Source organism: Lissotriton vulgaris, unplaced genomic scaffold (genome assembly GCF_964263255.1).
Source record: "Lissotriton vulgaris unplaced genomic scaffold, aLisVul1.2 SCAFFOLD_626, whole genome shotgun sequence".
Classification (NCBI taxonomy): Eukaryota; Metazoa; Chordata; class Amphibia; order Caudata; family Salamandridae; genus Lissotriton; species Lissotriton vulgaris.
Genome location: NW_028242665.1, coordinates 798,515 through 816,387, shown reverse-complemented (window position 1 = coordinate 816,387; position 17,873 = coordinate 798,515). Strand labels below are relative to the sequence as shown.

The following is a 17,873-nucleotide window of genomic DNA, read 5'->3' as shown; positions in this document are numbered from 1 at the left end:
CACTAATGAGTCAAATGGGTATTTTAGCGGTATAATGCACTTTAGCAGATATTTAATCTAAACAGTTAGACTAGCGCTGAGATATCTTCTAGTGTTCAGGCAGGCAAGAGCGAGTCAAGCGGTGTAGCGCTACAATACCAGATGGTGGGTTGAGTGGAGCTGGGAGCATCGTGAGGGAGCAGCCGCTTCTGATGGGAATCAGGGCGGTGTTGTGACAGAACACCCACCGCAACACCCACTGCCCACCTCTTTCACGTTAAGTATAGTGTGAAAGGGAGCCTTATTTACAAGGCAGCGTTAAGCCACATTAAGTGGCTTAATGCTGCCTTGTAAATAAGGCAAAGCCCATATTGCCACTACAACGTCAAAAAAAGGACGCAATGGTGGGGATAGGGGCTTGTAAGGGCATATTTACACCAATAAGTGCAGTTTATACACAATTGTAGCTCACATTTCTAGACTCCAGTCCTTGTTCTGTTCCAAGTAGTACAGCCATTACTTATCTCTACAATCCATCTATCACGTCGGCCATTGTACCAGCAGCTTAGAAACATGCTCTAGATGTAAACTGCAGGACCTTCAGTAATTTTCATCCCATTTCTCTCCTAGTTTTGATTCTAAGGTATTTACAAAAGTATTAACTGGCAAGTGTCTGCCTTCCTTGAAGTTAGAAATCTCCTGTTATGATGGTAATCACTGACAGCTTCTTTATAGCAATAAATGCATCTTGCTTGCAGACGCCATTAAGTTCCAATTGACAATAGACAAGATGGTATGGCTACTATGATCTTTTGGATCTCTGTGGCCTTCTACACTTTGTCGTATTCCCTCCTTCTCCACATTTTGTATTTATCTGGTATTCAAGATAATTCTGTCCCTGATTTACCTTTTTATCTCTCAGATCGGTCACAGGCAGTCCATTAAACTCTATAATGCTCACCTTTCAAGGCAATTAAGGTTGGAATTTGTCAGGGATCTTTATTGAACCCTGTGCTTTTTAATATGTATGTCAGTTCCCAGGTACACCTCTTCCTCGCACACTAACTTTTTCCTTATGATCTATGTCATCAGGCTGGATGATGATCTAAGGCTGGTATAGTCAAATTTTCATAGCTGTCTTGCTGAAGTTGTCACATGGATATCTCATTTAAATTAGATTTAGGGAAAGCAGAGGCGTGGCTCTTGGTAGTTCTTCCTCGTTTTGCCCCCCTCTATGGTGGATATCTAAGCAACGCTTTTCTATGTTTGGCTATGTTAGAAACATCAATTACTTCTTTGACTATATTCAATTCTTTACCACTTTTTTTCACCACATCTTCCACTTCCTGGAAAATCATTCCCATTTTCTTTCAGAGCTACTGGAACACAGTGGTCGAATCCATTATTTGTTCACAAGAGTTTTGTGACAACACTCTCTACATAGGTCTTCCTTTCTAAATCACTATGTACAGATCAGAGTGAATTTGGCTGAATGCAATATTATTTGCAATTTTCAATATTTGTCTGTTGCCCCACATCTATTAAATCTTACATTGTAAATGCTATTTTTTCACTTGCCAATAAGCGTTATTAGGAACAGATCTGTCTCCTTCCAAAATCGTTTTCTCCCTTATTTGCCATCACAATCTATGCAATCTAATACAACACTGATCTTCTCCATCTCCCAAATTTTCATAATGTCTGGAGAGATGGACGCTTCTTATCTGACCTAACTGCCAAATAAAACTGCAGCTCCCCCATTTCCTTGCGGCTTTGTAGTCATATTTCTATCCACCAAGATGCAATAATGGGCATTTTTCTCCTACTGTGTAGTCCTCTTAATAGGACACGATTGGCTTGAATGCCCTGGTTTCTATTTGGCTAACAGTGCACTACATCAGTAGCTATCATTCAGCCCAGTATCATCCTAACAATATGAGTATGCAAACATACACAGAAAAGAAATACAATGCACCGGCGTGGACCTTTACAGTATCTGCCAAAACATTCAATTTACAACTAGAATAAACTGAAAACACTTGTCTAGAATAAATTAACAGGCAATCATAGTAAAAATCAGAGTTACATATGCAAAAAGGGCATATAATATTTAATCAATGGGTATTCTGAACACTGATCATATGTTGTACAGATATTGCTAAAATGCAAGGGCTATGGATTGAAAATCCATCTGCCTGTGTTGTCACAGTAATTGACCGAGATCAGGTGGAACATGCAAATCATGGTAAATGCAAAATTGATCATAAACCCAAAACCCATCACTATATGTATAGTATGCTCTTGTTACAGAGTGTAACTGACAAAGTATGAAGACCTTTTAAAATAACAACGTTGACATTACATTTTCAAGCACATCATCAATCCAGCATCGGACATGGACACTGATAATTATTGACCTTGCTTCATGGACAGTGCCTTTACCAACTGGTTTAAACTGTTGTGTGAAGTCATGCCCCAAAGGGAAAGAGTAATAGGATTATTAGAGAAAAATATGGGTTCTACACTGTCAATCTGCTGCGGTAAATCTACCACACACACAGGAGCTTAGATTGTTAGTATATGATTCAGACCATGTAGGAATCTTAACTCAGTATATATCCTACTGCTTTGGGTAGAGTCAATACCTAGCTCACAAAAGGAAAATTACTCCTAGTACTAAAATCTATAGCTGAGCTAAGAGTCTCCCTCCCAGTACTATTCTTCAGTTTTACAGGTATTTGAGGGAGCTTATTTTGTTCTTCTTTATTTCTTGGCGTGCCCGCAGTTGTGCACTTAGGATCGTTCAGGTGAATGTTCGGGAGTGGTTCTACATCCTTCAAAGATAATGTTGCAGGGCCTGATTCAGAAAGGTAAACAAACTTACACTTTGCATGTCTTATCTTTTCATGTATTCTATGTTTATTTGGGTGCCGCTCGAAGTCGTTTCCAGGCCAATAGCGGGACTTGCTGATTGTTCCTACCAAACGGATTGCTCCAGTGGAAGTGTGTATGACAGCGGGAGCCGGCGTGCTCCACTCCGGGTTTTCCTGACCCCGAGCACAGGCAGAGGCCTACTCCAGCGGGAGCGGGACTGCGAGGCCCACAGGTGATTGCGCCGGACCATCGCGCACACCTGCTGCCTCTTCCCGCCCACTCCTCCCTGAAGGCGCTCATATACGACTCGCGGCCCCTGCTCCGCGGGAGCCGCTCGAAGTCGTTTCCAGGCCAATAGCGGGACTTGCTGATTGTTCCTACCAAACGGATTGCTCCAGTGGAAGTGTGTATGACAGCTGGAGCCGGCGTGCTCCACTCCGGGTTTTCCTGACCCCGAGCACAGGCAGAGGACTACTCCAGCGGGAGCTGGACTGCGAGGCCCACAGGTGATTGCGCCGGACCATCGCGCACACCTGCTGTCTCTTCCCGCCCACTCCTCCCTGAAGGCGCTCATATACGACTCGCGGCCCCCGCTCCGCGGGAGCCGCTCGAAGTTGTTTCCAGGCCAATAGCGGGACTTGCTGATTGTTCCTACCAAACGGATTGCTCCAGTGGAAGTGTGTATGACAGCGGGAGCTGGCGTGCTCCACTCCGGGTTTTCCTGACCCCGAGCACAGGCAGAGGACTACTCCAGCGGGAGCGGGACTGCGAGGCCCACAGGTGATTGCGCCGACCATCGCGCACACCTGCTGCCTCTTCCCGCCCACTCCTCCTCCTACTCGACCCCGCCCATCAGCGCGAACGCGGGACGCGCGCGGGTGAAGCGCGGGCGAAGACCGGGCAAAGAGCGGGCCATTTGAGGCCGTTCGAGAACGTTAGAGACCGGACCGGGCCACCCCTTTTACATCCTGACTGTCCCCCTCATTTGATCATTTGGTCTCTCCCTGCATCCTCAAGACATATTGCTCACTATGAGTAAAATGGAGACGAGGAGCAAAGCTAATTTGGCAGTCACTGTACCTACGACAACCGTTCCTACCCAAGGTAAAATTGATAATTATTTTCTCAAGGCGGGATCTCTGTTGATCGATGATATCACTCTCCTAGAAAGACGCATTTCGCAAGAAATAGAGTGGGTACGGAGGTCGTCGATGGGCATCATAGCGATGGCAAAAACTCCTGAAGACAGGCGGAATATAGACAGTTTGCAGCTTGGAGCTTGCGGAGGGGTTCAGCCACCTACCAGCATAGATCTCTCAGAGGGAACCCTAAGCGACCTTGAAGATATGAGTCTTCTCTCACTGCCATTGACACAAATCACGCAACCGCCAAACATATCAAACATGGGAGAAGATACTGAAATAATTACACAAAGCCCTATCCCACCGAGGGAAGAACCTCCACTTATAACAAACACCCCAAATTTAACAGGGCTACTAAACACAGATCGGGGTCTAAGGGAGGGTGCAGTTCAAAAAAGAAAAATAGGGAAACAGAGCAACAAGGAAAGGAAGGCAAAAAAACCAAAGACAGGGGTAATACACAACACATCCAGCATTGGCAATGCTACACAGGATAGATCGCCATCCGTGACATTGAATGGCCCTCCCTCGGAACCAGCCAGTAAAACTAGCACTGATCTGACAGTTCCTGCATTAGAACACAATACTGAGTCAGCTGAAGAGGATATAACATTAGCAGACATAGGAAACCTCCTTAAGTCAATCTTAAGTCCCTTAGAAGCCCGCCTGATGAAAATGGAAGCAAGACTAATTAAAATTGAGAAAACCGCCTCGCAGTTCATGGACTGTTGGAAACCTGGGGTTCCTTGTCCTATAGCCCCTAATACAGATCCGAAACACAAAAAGAATCCTGACCCCCCGAAACTTACTAAAAGCAACGAGGCCGTAACAACATCAACCGGTACCAAAAACTCCAAACCACCCAGTCACCAACCACCGAACTTAAAAGCCAAACCATCTACGCCAGCGACCCCAGCAGGTGCCCCTAACAAGCAACCTCTTAGTGCACAACAAACATCTTCAGTCACTAATACCACGCAATCTCACTTACAACATAAAAGTCCACCTAAATCTTCATCAACTATTAATCAAAATTCCCAGGATTCCAATAACATAGTGCCAAAATCACAAAAAATAGTTACTGTTAATCTTCCGCCAGAGGTAGCTCCATACACCGTCATTCTAGCTGGGGTACATGAACTAAAATCGGCCGCAAGTGAGACTGGGGCATCATTAAAAAACAAAGTAATCAACTGGCTATCCACACATAGACCACTTCCCAGAGGTATGACCAGCGACATTCGCATGGTAAGAAGAGTCTCGTGGGTAGGAAAGAGACCTAAAACTATCAGTGGTGACTGTATACTGGTGAGCTTCAAAGAACCAGGAACAGTCTCATATATCTGTGGTTCCTTTCTAGAGGATGAGGGGAATAACATCCACCCACTCCCTCTTTCGTTTTTTTACCCAGCAAACACTCACATAACCAATGACCAGAGACGAGGGTACCATCAGAACTCACAGGGAAATTGGGGGGGTAACCAGGGAGGGAGGAGAATCCCCTATAACCAAATGCGAACACCTCTTGACTACCCGCCAACTTATGATGATCTCCAAGGGTGGGAGACTGTAAATAGAAGAGGAATGGGAACGGGTGGATTCGAAAGAGAAGTACCTTGGCCCCCTAGACACTACCAGCCACTGTTTCTACCGCTTTTCAACCAATACGACTGCCTTGAAATGGTGGACTGACAATTGGCCCCTGAAGAAAGGGCATATAGGCAAACATCAGGGCATGATGAAGGCACCCATAATACCCCCAACTCCACCTATGGGGAGGAGAACTCTCCCACTAGAAATGTAGGTCCTTACCAACAGAAAGAAGAAAGGGGAACTAACCTGGAGGGTTCATCCAGGGGTCAAGGGCAGACACAGAGGTCATCCCGACCAGTCCATATAAGACAAATGCCTAATCAAATCACGATGCGGATTGGGCACCATGTCCCTCAAACATTAAAACTGCTTTCATGGAATCTGGCAGGCCTGGCCAATAAAATAGACTCGGACTTATGGGCCGACCTAATAAATTCAAAAAATATCTGTCTCTTTCAAGAGACTTGGGCAAGGGAAGAGACCATGTACAGGGGCTTTCAGACATTCTCGAAACAAGCTAGTTGGGGAGGGAGAGGCCGACCTTCTGGAGGCTTGGCAATCTGGGTGGCTTCTGACCTAGGCTGCTCAGCTATACGACATACCGTGGATTCGGAGGATATACTGGCTGTTCTTCTTGAATGGCCGGGACTTTACAAATTACTTGTAAAAAATATTTACTCTAGGCCAGTCCCAATAGCTGCCACCTCCAAAACCATTGAGGCACTGTCCTGGCTTCTAGAAACCACCCCAGAGGGTATACCATACCTAATAGGGGGGATTTTAATTCGCATTTTGAACCGTTACCTGGATTACTTGATGGACCCTCCCTAGAGGAGGATTCAAGTTGGCAGGTTCCTCCAACAGAGGCCCCCCCCTAGAGCATGGACACCGCTGGCCGTTCAAATAAATACACTAAATCTCACCCACGGTTTGAGAGCTTGTAACGGCCGCACTAGGTCTGATATCCCGAGCAAATGTACATTTAATAAAGCCGGGAGGGAATCCAGACTAGATTACTTCCTGGTACAGTTGCATGCGTGGAAAAGGGTGATCGATTTTAGAGTAACGCCTAGACAGGACAGTGATCACAATGCTTTAGAACTAGATTATGCCATCCCCTGCTTGGCTTAGAGTGCGTTAAGTGAGCAAAAGCCTAGAGAGGGACACCTCCTGGACAACAATAGGAAGAGGATAAGATGGGAAAATGTTGCCTCCAGTGAAGATAAGTTAGCCTCCCTATACGCTGGAATCATTCCAACCCTAGAGGAGGCCTTCGACCTATGGAACTTAGACTTTACAAAGGAAATTAGTGAGGATCTCGCACAGGTACACAAACATTTAATCAGGAAGCTTGAAGCTGACCTCTTCGGCACCAGACCACCGAGAAACCAGGGATTGAATAAAGGCACTTGGTTTAATAGTGCTTGTCGAGCTGCAAAACGTGACCTCCTATCTATTATAAAAGCAGGAGGCCCGAGGGAAGAGATCTCCTCCAGAAGGAAGGCCTATAAAACACTTATAGCCAATGCTAAGATAGAGTGGGATGTACAGCACTGGGAGAATCTATCGGAGTCCTTAGCAACAAGAGACTCCCGTAGATTCTGGAGAATAATTAATCACGGATGTGGGGATCTGCCCACGGCAATTGAACCCAATATTGCCGCAAATGTCTGGCAAAAACATTTCCAGCAGTTATACTCTCTAGAGAATGAGAGGACAGAAGCAGCAGTGCCCATTACCCTTGATAGACAGACCTCTGATCCCTTCACCATAAAAGACATTAGGATGGCGATAGCAGGGCTTTCCTCTGGAAAGGCACCGGGCCTGGACGGGGTCCCGGGTGACCTTTTTAAGCACGAACCTGGAATCTGGGCACCCTACCTCATGGTCTTATTCAATGCAGTGCTGGGGGGAATGAAAATACCAAATACTTGGCTGGGAGCGGAGGTGGTCCCGATATTCAAAAAGGGGTCGCCCCTGCTCCCAGCCAACTATCCCCCAATCAGCCTCATTGATGTATCCCAAAAGCTGTTTGGCAGATTAATTCTTAATAGGCTGTTAACCTCTCCAGGCGGGATTTAGAAAAGGAGTTTCAACAGTCGATCAAATACTTAGACTGAATATTTTATATTGGAAGACTGTGCTCTTAGAAGGTGGGACACTGTATGCGGTCTTTGTGGACCTCCGCGCCGCCTTCGATTTAGTTCCCCGGGCTAAATTGTGGGCGGTGCTGGCTGACCTGGGCGTCCCAGGAGACATCCTCCATATCTTAATCAGGCTGCACACTGACAACTATGCCCGAGTTAGATATGGGAAGGGCGGCAGGTTGACAGACAGATTCCCCGTTCGCAGAGGGGTAAGTCAGGGCTGCGTATTGGCGCCGACCCTGTTTTGCTTATTTGTGAACGGGGTGATAGAGCACTTGACCAGGATCCCTAACATTGATGCGCCACAATTGAACAGCAGCAGGGTGCCAGCGATTATGTTCGCGGACGACACCCTCCTGCTGTCAAAAATTCCAATTGGGCTTCAGAGGGTCCTGAATGGGTTTTTGGGGTTCTGCAATGAAAGGGGCCTAGAAATAAACCCAACCAAGACCAAATTTATGATTCTTAACCCCAAACCCAAAAGCTGCCCAAATCCCCGCCTAGGTTCAACAACCCTAGAAAGAGTCCATATAATAGAATATCTTGGCATAACCCTCAACCAGAACCTGACTTGGTTGCCACATAAAACAAAAGCAACCACAAAACTAGTCCAGAGGGCAGGTGCCATCACAAGAATCGCCAAAAAATCACCTCTTCATCCACTGGCACCCGCCATCCATATTTATAAAGCCCAAGCACGGGGGGGCATTATCTATGGGGGTGAGTTATGGGGACACACACCGCTACATACCATACAGGTTGCAGAAAATAATTTCATAAGACAACTGGCTGCACTCCCCCCGAGCACTCTTCTTCTCCCCCTAAGAATGGACTTGGCATTACGACCAATAACGGAGGAATTGGGCCTTAAACCCTTGACCTACTGGAGGCGCTTGTGGAGCAGCCTGGATCTGGCACATTACAGAAGTGAACTGCAGAAACTCCTTAGATCAACCTATGCCACCAAAATCCCGTGGATAAAGTACATTAGGGACATGTGTACGATCCTCGGAGTCCCAGAGTTATGATCCAACCCGGAAGTAGTGTCCGTAAGGCTCTCTAGAAAAGAAATTTTAAATCTATTCTATAGCGTTATGCTGCAGAAATCTATGAATTCTATCCGGGAAGGATCCCTAACTGACACATTCATTAAGGCAAAAGATTCCTATAGTCCCGAATATGTACTAGACGGTATGACGCCTGTGTTCGTACGGAAGATCTACATGCAATGGAGGTACGGCTCTCTCCCCCTGAGGTCCCTTACTAAATCCTGGGAAGGTAATCTGGACTCAGGGGTGTGCCCAGCATGCAACTATAAACTGGAAAGTGATCTTCACGTGGTCCTGTTCTGCAGAGCCTACAGCAGAATCAGGAGCTATTGGTTGGTCCCTCATTTAAGGAACTTGGCCTTCCGAACTTATGCTCCGGCCTACAGAGTCCTCAAGACAGACTTATCGGCTCCAACAGTGTTCGTAATGGCAAAATTCCTGACGGCAATGTGGCGATTGCGTGCAATAATTATCAGGGACACTAAAGCTGCATGAACATCCCCTTCCTTTTTTTATAACCAAAATGTATTTTCTAGTAATCAGATCGTAATCATGAGTCTGGGTAATTTTTTTAAAATTCATAGTATATTTTATAATGTTTGTAATGATGACAATTATTTGTACATCTTTTATGATCTTTTATGATCAAAATAAAGATTATTTGAATTGAATTGAATTGTTTATTTATTTATTTATTTGATGCGATTTTATATAGCGCAAACTTTACCCGAAGATGTCAGAGCGCTTTACATAAGAACCAGTTGCAGAACATAAAGACTTAGGATTACATGTGCTACATAAAAGATACAAACAGATAAAATTGCAAATGTACAAGATGTAAAGTCACACAAGGAAGAGATACAAACAGAAAGAAAAATTGCAAAAGTGCAAATAGTAAAGTCACTCAAAGAAGAGATACAAATGGATATACTTTAAGAGTCACATAGGAATGGTAGCGAGTACCAAGGTCTACTGCATATACTAGTGATTAGAGTTATCTCTATATACATATATACACATAGTAGATTTTCTCAGGTCAAGTCCCCAAAAAAACGCAAAAAAACAGAAGAGCAGAGTTCCATTAAGTGGGGTCGGAGGGGGGACGCAGTCACAGCACCAAGGGAGGGTGGGAGGGATACAAGGGTATGGAGTAAAGGCGAATCAGAAAAGGGAAGAAATATTGGAGGATCGTGAAGGGGAAAGGAGGGAAAAGGGTAAAGGACGAGGGAATGGACAAGATGGCGGGTCAGGGTCCAGAGAAAAGCGGCCCAGAGCAGCAGCAAAATGGTGGCCAGGACAAAAGAAAAAGTAAAGATCTCCGCCCTGACTGTGGATTCTCCACAGACATAAGTATACAGATCTCCTCAAATGAAAAGATAAGACATGCAGTTTTTTAAAACTCCATATGTAGTTTGTGAATTTCACTATAAGAGTAAAGTTGCACAAAGTGCAAGTTTACCTTCTGAATCAGGCTTTTTGTGTTTCCAGATTGCTGTACCCAAGCTTTGGTCTCTAGAGAATTAGCACATAAGGTCATATTTATGAGCCCCTTTGCATCACTCTAGCACCACGCAACTTGGTACAAGCGAGACACAAATGTAAATTGCGATTTATGATGCCACACAAGGCCAACTTGCGTGACCCTGCATGGCTTCATAAATCTCGATTAAAGTAATGCAGCGCAAATTGGTGTGTTGAATTACTCTGCTCAGGGAGGCGTTTCCATGTGTGTTGCAAGAGTGTTCCCATGCAACATCCATGGATTTTGAAGCATTCCCAGATTTACATGAACAGGCACCAAAAAGACACGCCTCCCCAGGAGAGGTTAAAGAGGAGAATTATCTTTATTTCTCCTTGTGTTTTCCCTTTTTCTATGTGTGCTGCATTGTGCATCACCCATAAAAAGAGGAAAACGCCTCTCAGGAGTATTTTCGTACAGGAAGGTACCCCTCAGGGGAGAGGTTATGGCCTAATGGCTAGGGCTGTTGACCTCAAATCTTGGGAACCAGGTTCGAATCTCGGCAACGATGCTCAACATCTTGTGACTCTGTACAAATCAATTAAACTCCCTGTGTCCAACAAAAAGAATGTGTCCTTATGGAAGGCAACTGGTGCTCATGCAAAGCACTCTGAAACCTGATGCCTTCGGGTCAATTTTGTGCTAAATAAAACTCTGAAAGAAAATGTGTTGCATGTTAATTACGCTCCACTGTGAAGAGCAAACTGTACACTTTTTATCCCTGATTAATATATTTCAAGATACCTAGTTCATATACACTTAGCATATAAGCTAATGTTTTTTAGGCACACTGCCCTCACTTTATGACAAAATGTGTCAGCATATGTTTATTGTTCAAATTATTAACTGATTGATTAAAAAATTACTTTCTTGCACAAGTATCTGTCCGAATTCTTCTTTGGCATGTGCAGACATGTCAAGTCAGTCAAATAGTTGTTACAATTTACAATAGAAGCAAGCTAGATGTCTCTGCTTCCTTTGCTCTTTCCCCCAGGTACATGAGATATCCTCATCCAAGTAACAAAGATAAATATAGGTCAGATCGCTCTGGTGAGCAGATATGAACAATTTATGCTTGCAACAGAGACTTCAAATCTCAGTGGTGTTGGAATCCTGATGGATCATAGAAGGAACTCTGTGACATAACTTAAAAATTGTATATCACTGCCGTATCTTGATGAATTCAGCACACAAAGATCATCATTACCTTGGGAATTACATAGTTCTTGAAATGGATGTCTTTCGTTGCCGCGTGTGGGACGCCCATCGGGACGATGTCAGAGTAACGCTGGATCTCATGTATGACGGCATCTGTGTACGGCATGTTGTTTCGATCATTGATAGCTGGGCAGCGGTTTCGCCCAATCACACGGTCTATCTCCTCATGGACCTTATCTGTTACGGATGTAGGGAAATGTAATAGTTATATAAGCAGAGCAAGTATTGATACTGAGCTTAGTTAATAGCTATATTGGTGTCCTTAGTGAAGAAACAACTGAAACAATTGCTTTGTGTAAAAACATAGGTAAAGTAGAATAATTATTGTTCCTGCCTAAAGTTTTAATTTTCAAGTCTATTGCTAATAATAAAATGATCAGGAGGATCCAGAGAAGGAAACATATCTGATAATTTCCAGACTTTTTTCTACTCTGGAGTGTTTATTTAATATTTCCAGATATTTGGAGGTTTTCAAGTAGTATACCATGGTTATTGTAATTTTGACAAACTTCTTTGGTCTCTCCCGCAAAGTTTTGCCCCGAATTTCATAATCACTCTGGGACTATGAATCAGTCTATCAGAGGGAAGCTTGAACATCAATTAGTCCCGGTGCTGATTCTTCAACAGATATTCCTTTTGGCCGTCTGAAGTCTTCCAATACACTGTGGGGCATACTTATCAACCCCTTGTGCCACTCTTGTGCCATGCAAAGTCGTGGAAGAGCAACGCAACTGAAAAATTTAATTTATGAAGCCACGCAAGGCCACCTTGCAAGGCCCTGCTTGGCTTCAAAAATCTTGATTGATTTAACACAGTGCAAACCACTGTGTTTCATTACTCTATGCCAGGGAGGCATTTCCATGGGTGTCGCGTGGTTGTTCCCATTCAAAATCCATGGACTTTGATGCATTCCCAGATTTACAATAACAGGTAAACCTGGGTATGTGCCAAAAAGATATACTTCCCAAGCAGAGTCATCCCAAGGAGAAATATCTTTATTTCTGCTCGTTTTTTCCTCTTTCTATGTGTGCTACATTCTGCAGCACAGATAGAAAGAGGAAAACGCCTCTCAGAATTGTTTTTGGCAAGAAGGTTCACCTTCCGACACAAAAACATTCCTGCTTGCAAAGCAGGCGCCCTTACACCATGATTAAAGAACGCCTGCATTGGTGCTATGCAGCTCATTGTGCACCAGTGCAGAGGAGGAATGTGCCGTATTGCCTTAAATATGGTGCATTCATGTCCTTTCCCAGTGACGCAGCACTGTGTAGCAAGGTGACCTGCTGTGCTGAAATTTATTTTCATAAATATGGCCCTATTTCTATATAGAGGGCCTGGAAAGAAACGCAGTGTCTTTAACTGGTGTCCTCCCATCAGGTGAGAATAATAAAACCAGTTTGGCCTAGTGCTCTGGTTGTAGGTAGAACTTTCTTTTGTCTTACACAAAGTGGCTGAAGTAAACATTACACTCTAGAGAAATTAATCTACATTTTTGTAGTGTATGTGACAAGAAAATAGTCGTGTGAAACACTTAACCAGTGCAACTATCATGAAACCCTAGCCACTGGAAATTACATATAGATCTAGTGCATGCAAGGATATAAAAAAAGCAAATGTTTGATTTTCGAAAGGGGATATTCAGCTATTGCACATGAACGATAACTGGAATGACACGCCTAGCCATGGCAAGGGACATGCAATCACTATGCTACGCACCATGTTCAGGTTACTTATCCCACTACGAAACACAACGGGAGACCCAGGGAGGTTTAACAACCAGCCGGTATTTACTCCCCAAACAGCAATCAGACAGCCACAGTGAAATACCTGGATCTAAACAAAAAACGAAATGGTTTGAGTGTAACCCAAGATGTAAAAGGAGATTTCCTTCTTAGGATGAGAACCCCCACCAACCAAAGGTCGCAATGCTTCATCCTAGGGTTCCTCCTCACACCACAACATCAAGTTGTGGTACAGACTACATCGCCTAAACTAATTAGGAGGAGCTGTTTGCGTGCTTTAATGAAACCCTATGTTAGGCGGCCGTAAGGGTAAGTTGCGCAGAGTGCCAAATGGTACATTAATTCCAGGTTTTGACTTACGCCTCCCTGAGTACTTGCTTTCTGCAAAGTTTTTCGTCTAACCTCGAGAGGCAACAATAAATTCTGATGTCTGTTGCATAGTTAGTTTCAATCTGTCTTTTTGATCACTAGGTCACTCTTCAGTTTTTTCACACTCTAAGAAGGACATCTCCCTTTACATCTTAGGTTACACTGATACCCTTTAGTTTTTCAGACCCGGGTATTCATTGTGGTTGTCTACTTATCCCACAACCCACACCACGACAGAACCTTCACTAATTCACTAGTACAAGTAACTTCAAAAATATAAACATAATCTGGTGACTGCAGATGAAACAACAATTTGGGTGCGGGGCTAACTTTGTGTATGGTCTCACAAAAGCTTAAATTAACACAGCCTTTAGGAAAAGGGTCTTCAGTGATTACATTCTGAGAAATATGCAGATGAAAATGAAATTCATTGAAAACAAATGTAAGACTAAATGGTCACTCCTCCTTTAAAACCCTTAGAGCAAATGTACTATTATTTCTTGCAATGTGCCCAGTAAAGGACCTTCTACCCTGCATGACATTGAAGGGAGAGAGAAGAAATGCTCGATAATTTCAAAGAATAGGAGCATTTCTGCTCTCTCCTTGCACTGGCGCACTGTTTGCTGCCTAGAGCCAAGGCACTCACCCTTGCACTGTAGTAAAAGAGTGCCCATTACAGGGAGGATTGTTTTTGTAGAGAAAGGAATACCTTCCTGCTCAAAAATAATCCTTAGAGGCATCTCCCTTTTTCTATTTATGGTGCAGTATGCAGCACACCTGTAAAGAGGAAGTATTGAGGAGAAATAAAGATATTTCTCTGATTTACGCCTCTGTTGGGTTGGTGCACCATTTTGGCACAAACTGAGGTTTACAATACTTTTTAAATCTGAGTTCTCTTCAAACTACATGGGTGAATGCTTGAGACTGCTATGCTCCTCCTATGCAACACCTACCCGAAGTAAAGCAACCCAAGGTAGCGCTATGCTCTGCATTGTGTTGCTTTATTTTTACTAAACCACGCAAAGCTGTGGTTTAGTACATTCCAAAAAGCATTTTTCATCAGGGCTACACCACAAAAATGACACAGCTCCAACACAAAATCATTGTAATTCTGAACCTTAGTTTATATGCAGTTCCACATTTTATTATTTTGTTAATTGTCTGTCACGTGTCGTGCTAGTCACGTACCACTCATTAAGAAATACCATCTCATTTAAGTGTGTTGTTGTCTAGGGTGGGTATTAGTTATGTAATAACTACATTATATGACCATAGGCAGGTCATAAACCTCCTGTACCTTGTTTTTCCTATCTTCAGGAACTAGGAGTGACTAAAAGGTTTCAGTTTGCAGATGAGGCATTAACACCACCCGCATATTGCAATCAATAGACAATCCAAACTATTTCCTAGAGGTGTGGGGTAATGATTGCTCCTGCAACAAAATACCTTGGAAACATAGGGTACCAAATTGTGTTTTTTTAGAACACGGTTTAAAAAATTAATTAGCTAGTAATCATTCCTTACTGAATGTGCTAAAAGGAAACTTAAGGCGCACCCCAGTAATTAAGGGGCTGCCAGAAGCATTACTTCTCAGCATAATCAAATCTTGTAAGTTCTCTTTGGAAAAATGTGCGCTTACATAAAACTCTTGGGGCCCGATGTAGGTCACCAAATACCGGTCGGTAACGGCCGAATTCGGCCGACCCGTATATGGTGATTGAGATGTAGGGGGCTATATTTTACAGAATCGGTAAACTTACCGATTAGGTAAATTTACCGATTCTGTAAAATACCGAATCAGTATTTTTACCGAATCGGAAAATTCCTGCTGTAGGTAGCACTGTTTCCAGTGCTACAGGCCTTTCAGATTCGGTATTTTACCACCCAATCCAATTGGGTGGTTAAATACCGAATCCAGGTGTGCATGCACATGTGTGCATGCACACCTATGCCATGTGACAGACAGACATGCCCTTAGGGCATGTCTGTGTGCCACATGGCACACATGCCTGTATTTGGGGTGCTAGAGGGTGTCAAAGTGACACCCCCTACACCCTTGCTGGAATCTGTATTTACCGAATCGGTAAATACCGATTCGGTAATGCCCATTGATTCCTATGGCCTTCAATGCTTAACGATTCGGTATTTACCGATTCTGTTTTACCTACATCCCCCCCTCTATTTTACCACTTCTTAAATACCGATTCGGTATCATTCGGTATTTAACAAGTGGTAAAATAAAATTACCTACATCGGGCCCTTGATGCACAAAAGTAAAATATTTCTGCCACAAGAAATGCAGTGCCTAATAATAATGTTCTTGTCCCGTTGCAAGTTATTAGGCCATGAAAATTAATGTGTAGTAAAATAAAATACAGGATTTGATTGTATGGTTCTAAAATAATGTTAAATTGCATTTATATAGCACGTTGTACTACTCTTCTGCAGTTTCTAAGCACTGTAAATAACAAAATATTAATGCCCAATTTGCGTTACTTAATTAAATAACCTCAGCAGGAAGTAAGTCTGAGTCTACCTTGATTGTAGTTAAACTCTTGATCTTCATCAATCGTCAAAGTCATGGGAAAATTCCAGCTCAAAGTTTATAAGAGGGTTTTCATATTACCATCATATATATGTGGATGCCTGGTTAGGCTGGAATTTGGGCATGGCGGCCTTTCTAAAGTATTATTACAGGATTATAAAAGCGCTGCTTAAGTCTTCAAAAACTGTCCTTCAGGTTATCTCTAAATCGGAGTAGAATCCTTGGTCAGATTATCTTCAAAGATCAGTCAATCAATCAACCAATCAATTATGTATAAAGCACAGCTTTTCACCCCTGAGGTTTCACTGGTCTTAGTCGAAAAGACAAGTCTAGAGTCCCCTTCTGAATTCCACAAGGAAGGGTGAGGATGGTGGAAGTTCAGGCAATGGCTGATGTATGCTGGCCCATGGTTATGTTGTGCCTTTCAGGCTTGTGTCAGGATCTTGATCTGGTATCTCTTCTGGCCATGGAGCCAATGGATGTTCCTGAGGTGGGGGTGATGCGGGTCTGTTTGGAGAGGTTGAGGTTGAGATGGGCTGCTGCGTTTTGTATTGTCTGGAGTCTTTTGAGAAGTTGGGTGGCGATGCCTGTGTAGAGTGTATTTTCATAGAACAGCTGGCTGGTGACAAGGGCCTGGGTGACGGTCTATCTTGCGTTGATGGTGGGGCATCTAAAGATTTTTTGGAGCATGGGGAGGATGTAAATACAGGAGGAGGTGACTGTGTTGATTTGGTGCCTCATGGTGAATTTTCTGTCAAGGATGATGGTGAGGTAGCGGCCGCGGTCTCACAATGTGGGTGTGGTTCTGAGCTTGTGGGGCCACCAGGTATTGTTCCACGCAGAGGTGTTCTTCCCAAACATCAGCACTTCTGTTGTATCCATGTTGAGCTTCAGGCAGTTGCACTTCATCCAGTCGGAGACGCTGGTCATGGCTTGTGGACATTTTTTTAGTGGTAGAGGGGTCTTCGGTGAGCGAGAGGATGAGCTGGGTGTTGTCTGAATAGGATATGATGTTGAGTCCGTGAGTTCTGATGATGTCAGATAGGGGTGCACTGTAGGTGTTAAACAGGATGGGGCTGAGGGACGATCCTTGGCGTATGCCGCAGATGATGCTCTTGGGCGAAGGGTGGTAGGCATATTCCCTGAGTTCGTCCTATGAGGAAGGATGTGAACCATTCGAGGGGCACCCTATGGACATCGATGTGGTTGAGTCTGGTGATGGGGGTGTGGTGGGATATGATGTTGAATGCCATTGAAAGGTCAAGGAGGATCAGGGCTGCTGTTTCACCTCTGTCGAGTAGGGATTTGATGTCATCAGTGGCAGCTATCAGGACAGTCGTCGTGCAGTACTTGGTGTGGAAACCAGATTATGAGGTGTCAACCAGGTTGTTTTGTCTAGGTGTTCGGTGAGCCGGTGGTTGATGACCTTCTCGAGGACTTGTAGTAGAAAACACAGCAATCTGGGGGAGGCCAATCAGGTCCTCGGGTAGCAGGGCTACAGTTATTTAGAATAAAGCCTTCTTCTAAGTATAATAATGGAGAGAAAGGCACAGCAATACTGGGAACACAATGTTTGAAGGGACACAAGGTTGTAAGGGTGACATCACATTTATTAACATCATAAACGGAGTGTCATCCACAGTTTAAGGAGCTAATCCTGGTGCTCACACAAAACGTGAAAGTGCGTGAAGTGATA

The 17,873-nt window shown here is 43.9% G+C and overlaps 1 protein-coding gene across 1 annotated transcript in view; it reads right to left on the bottom strand.

The window, feature by feature from the left end:
- Nucleotides 1-17,873, bottom strand: part of LOC147668873 (cytochrome P450 2C11-like) — a 197,986-nt gene that overhangs the window by 50,559 nt on the left and 129,554 nt on the right. The window contains exon 6 of the mRNA XM_086948381.1: nucleotides 11,511-11,698. Coding sequence (XP_086804507.1) covers nucleotides 11,511-11,698 — 188 coding nt within the window. The remainder of the gene's footprint in view (nucleotides 1-11,510; nucleotides 11,699-17,873) is intronic.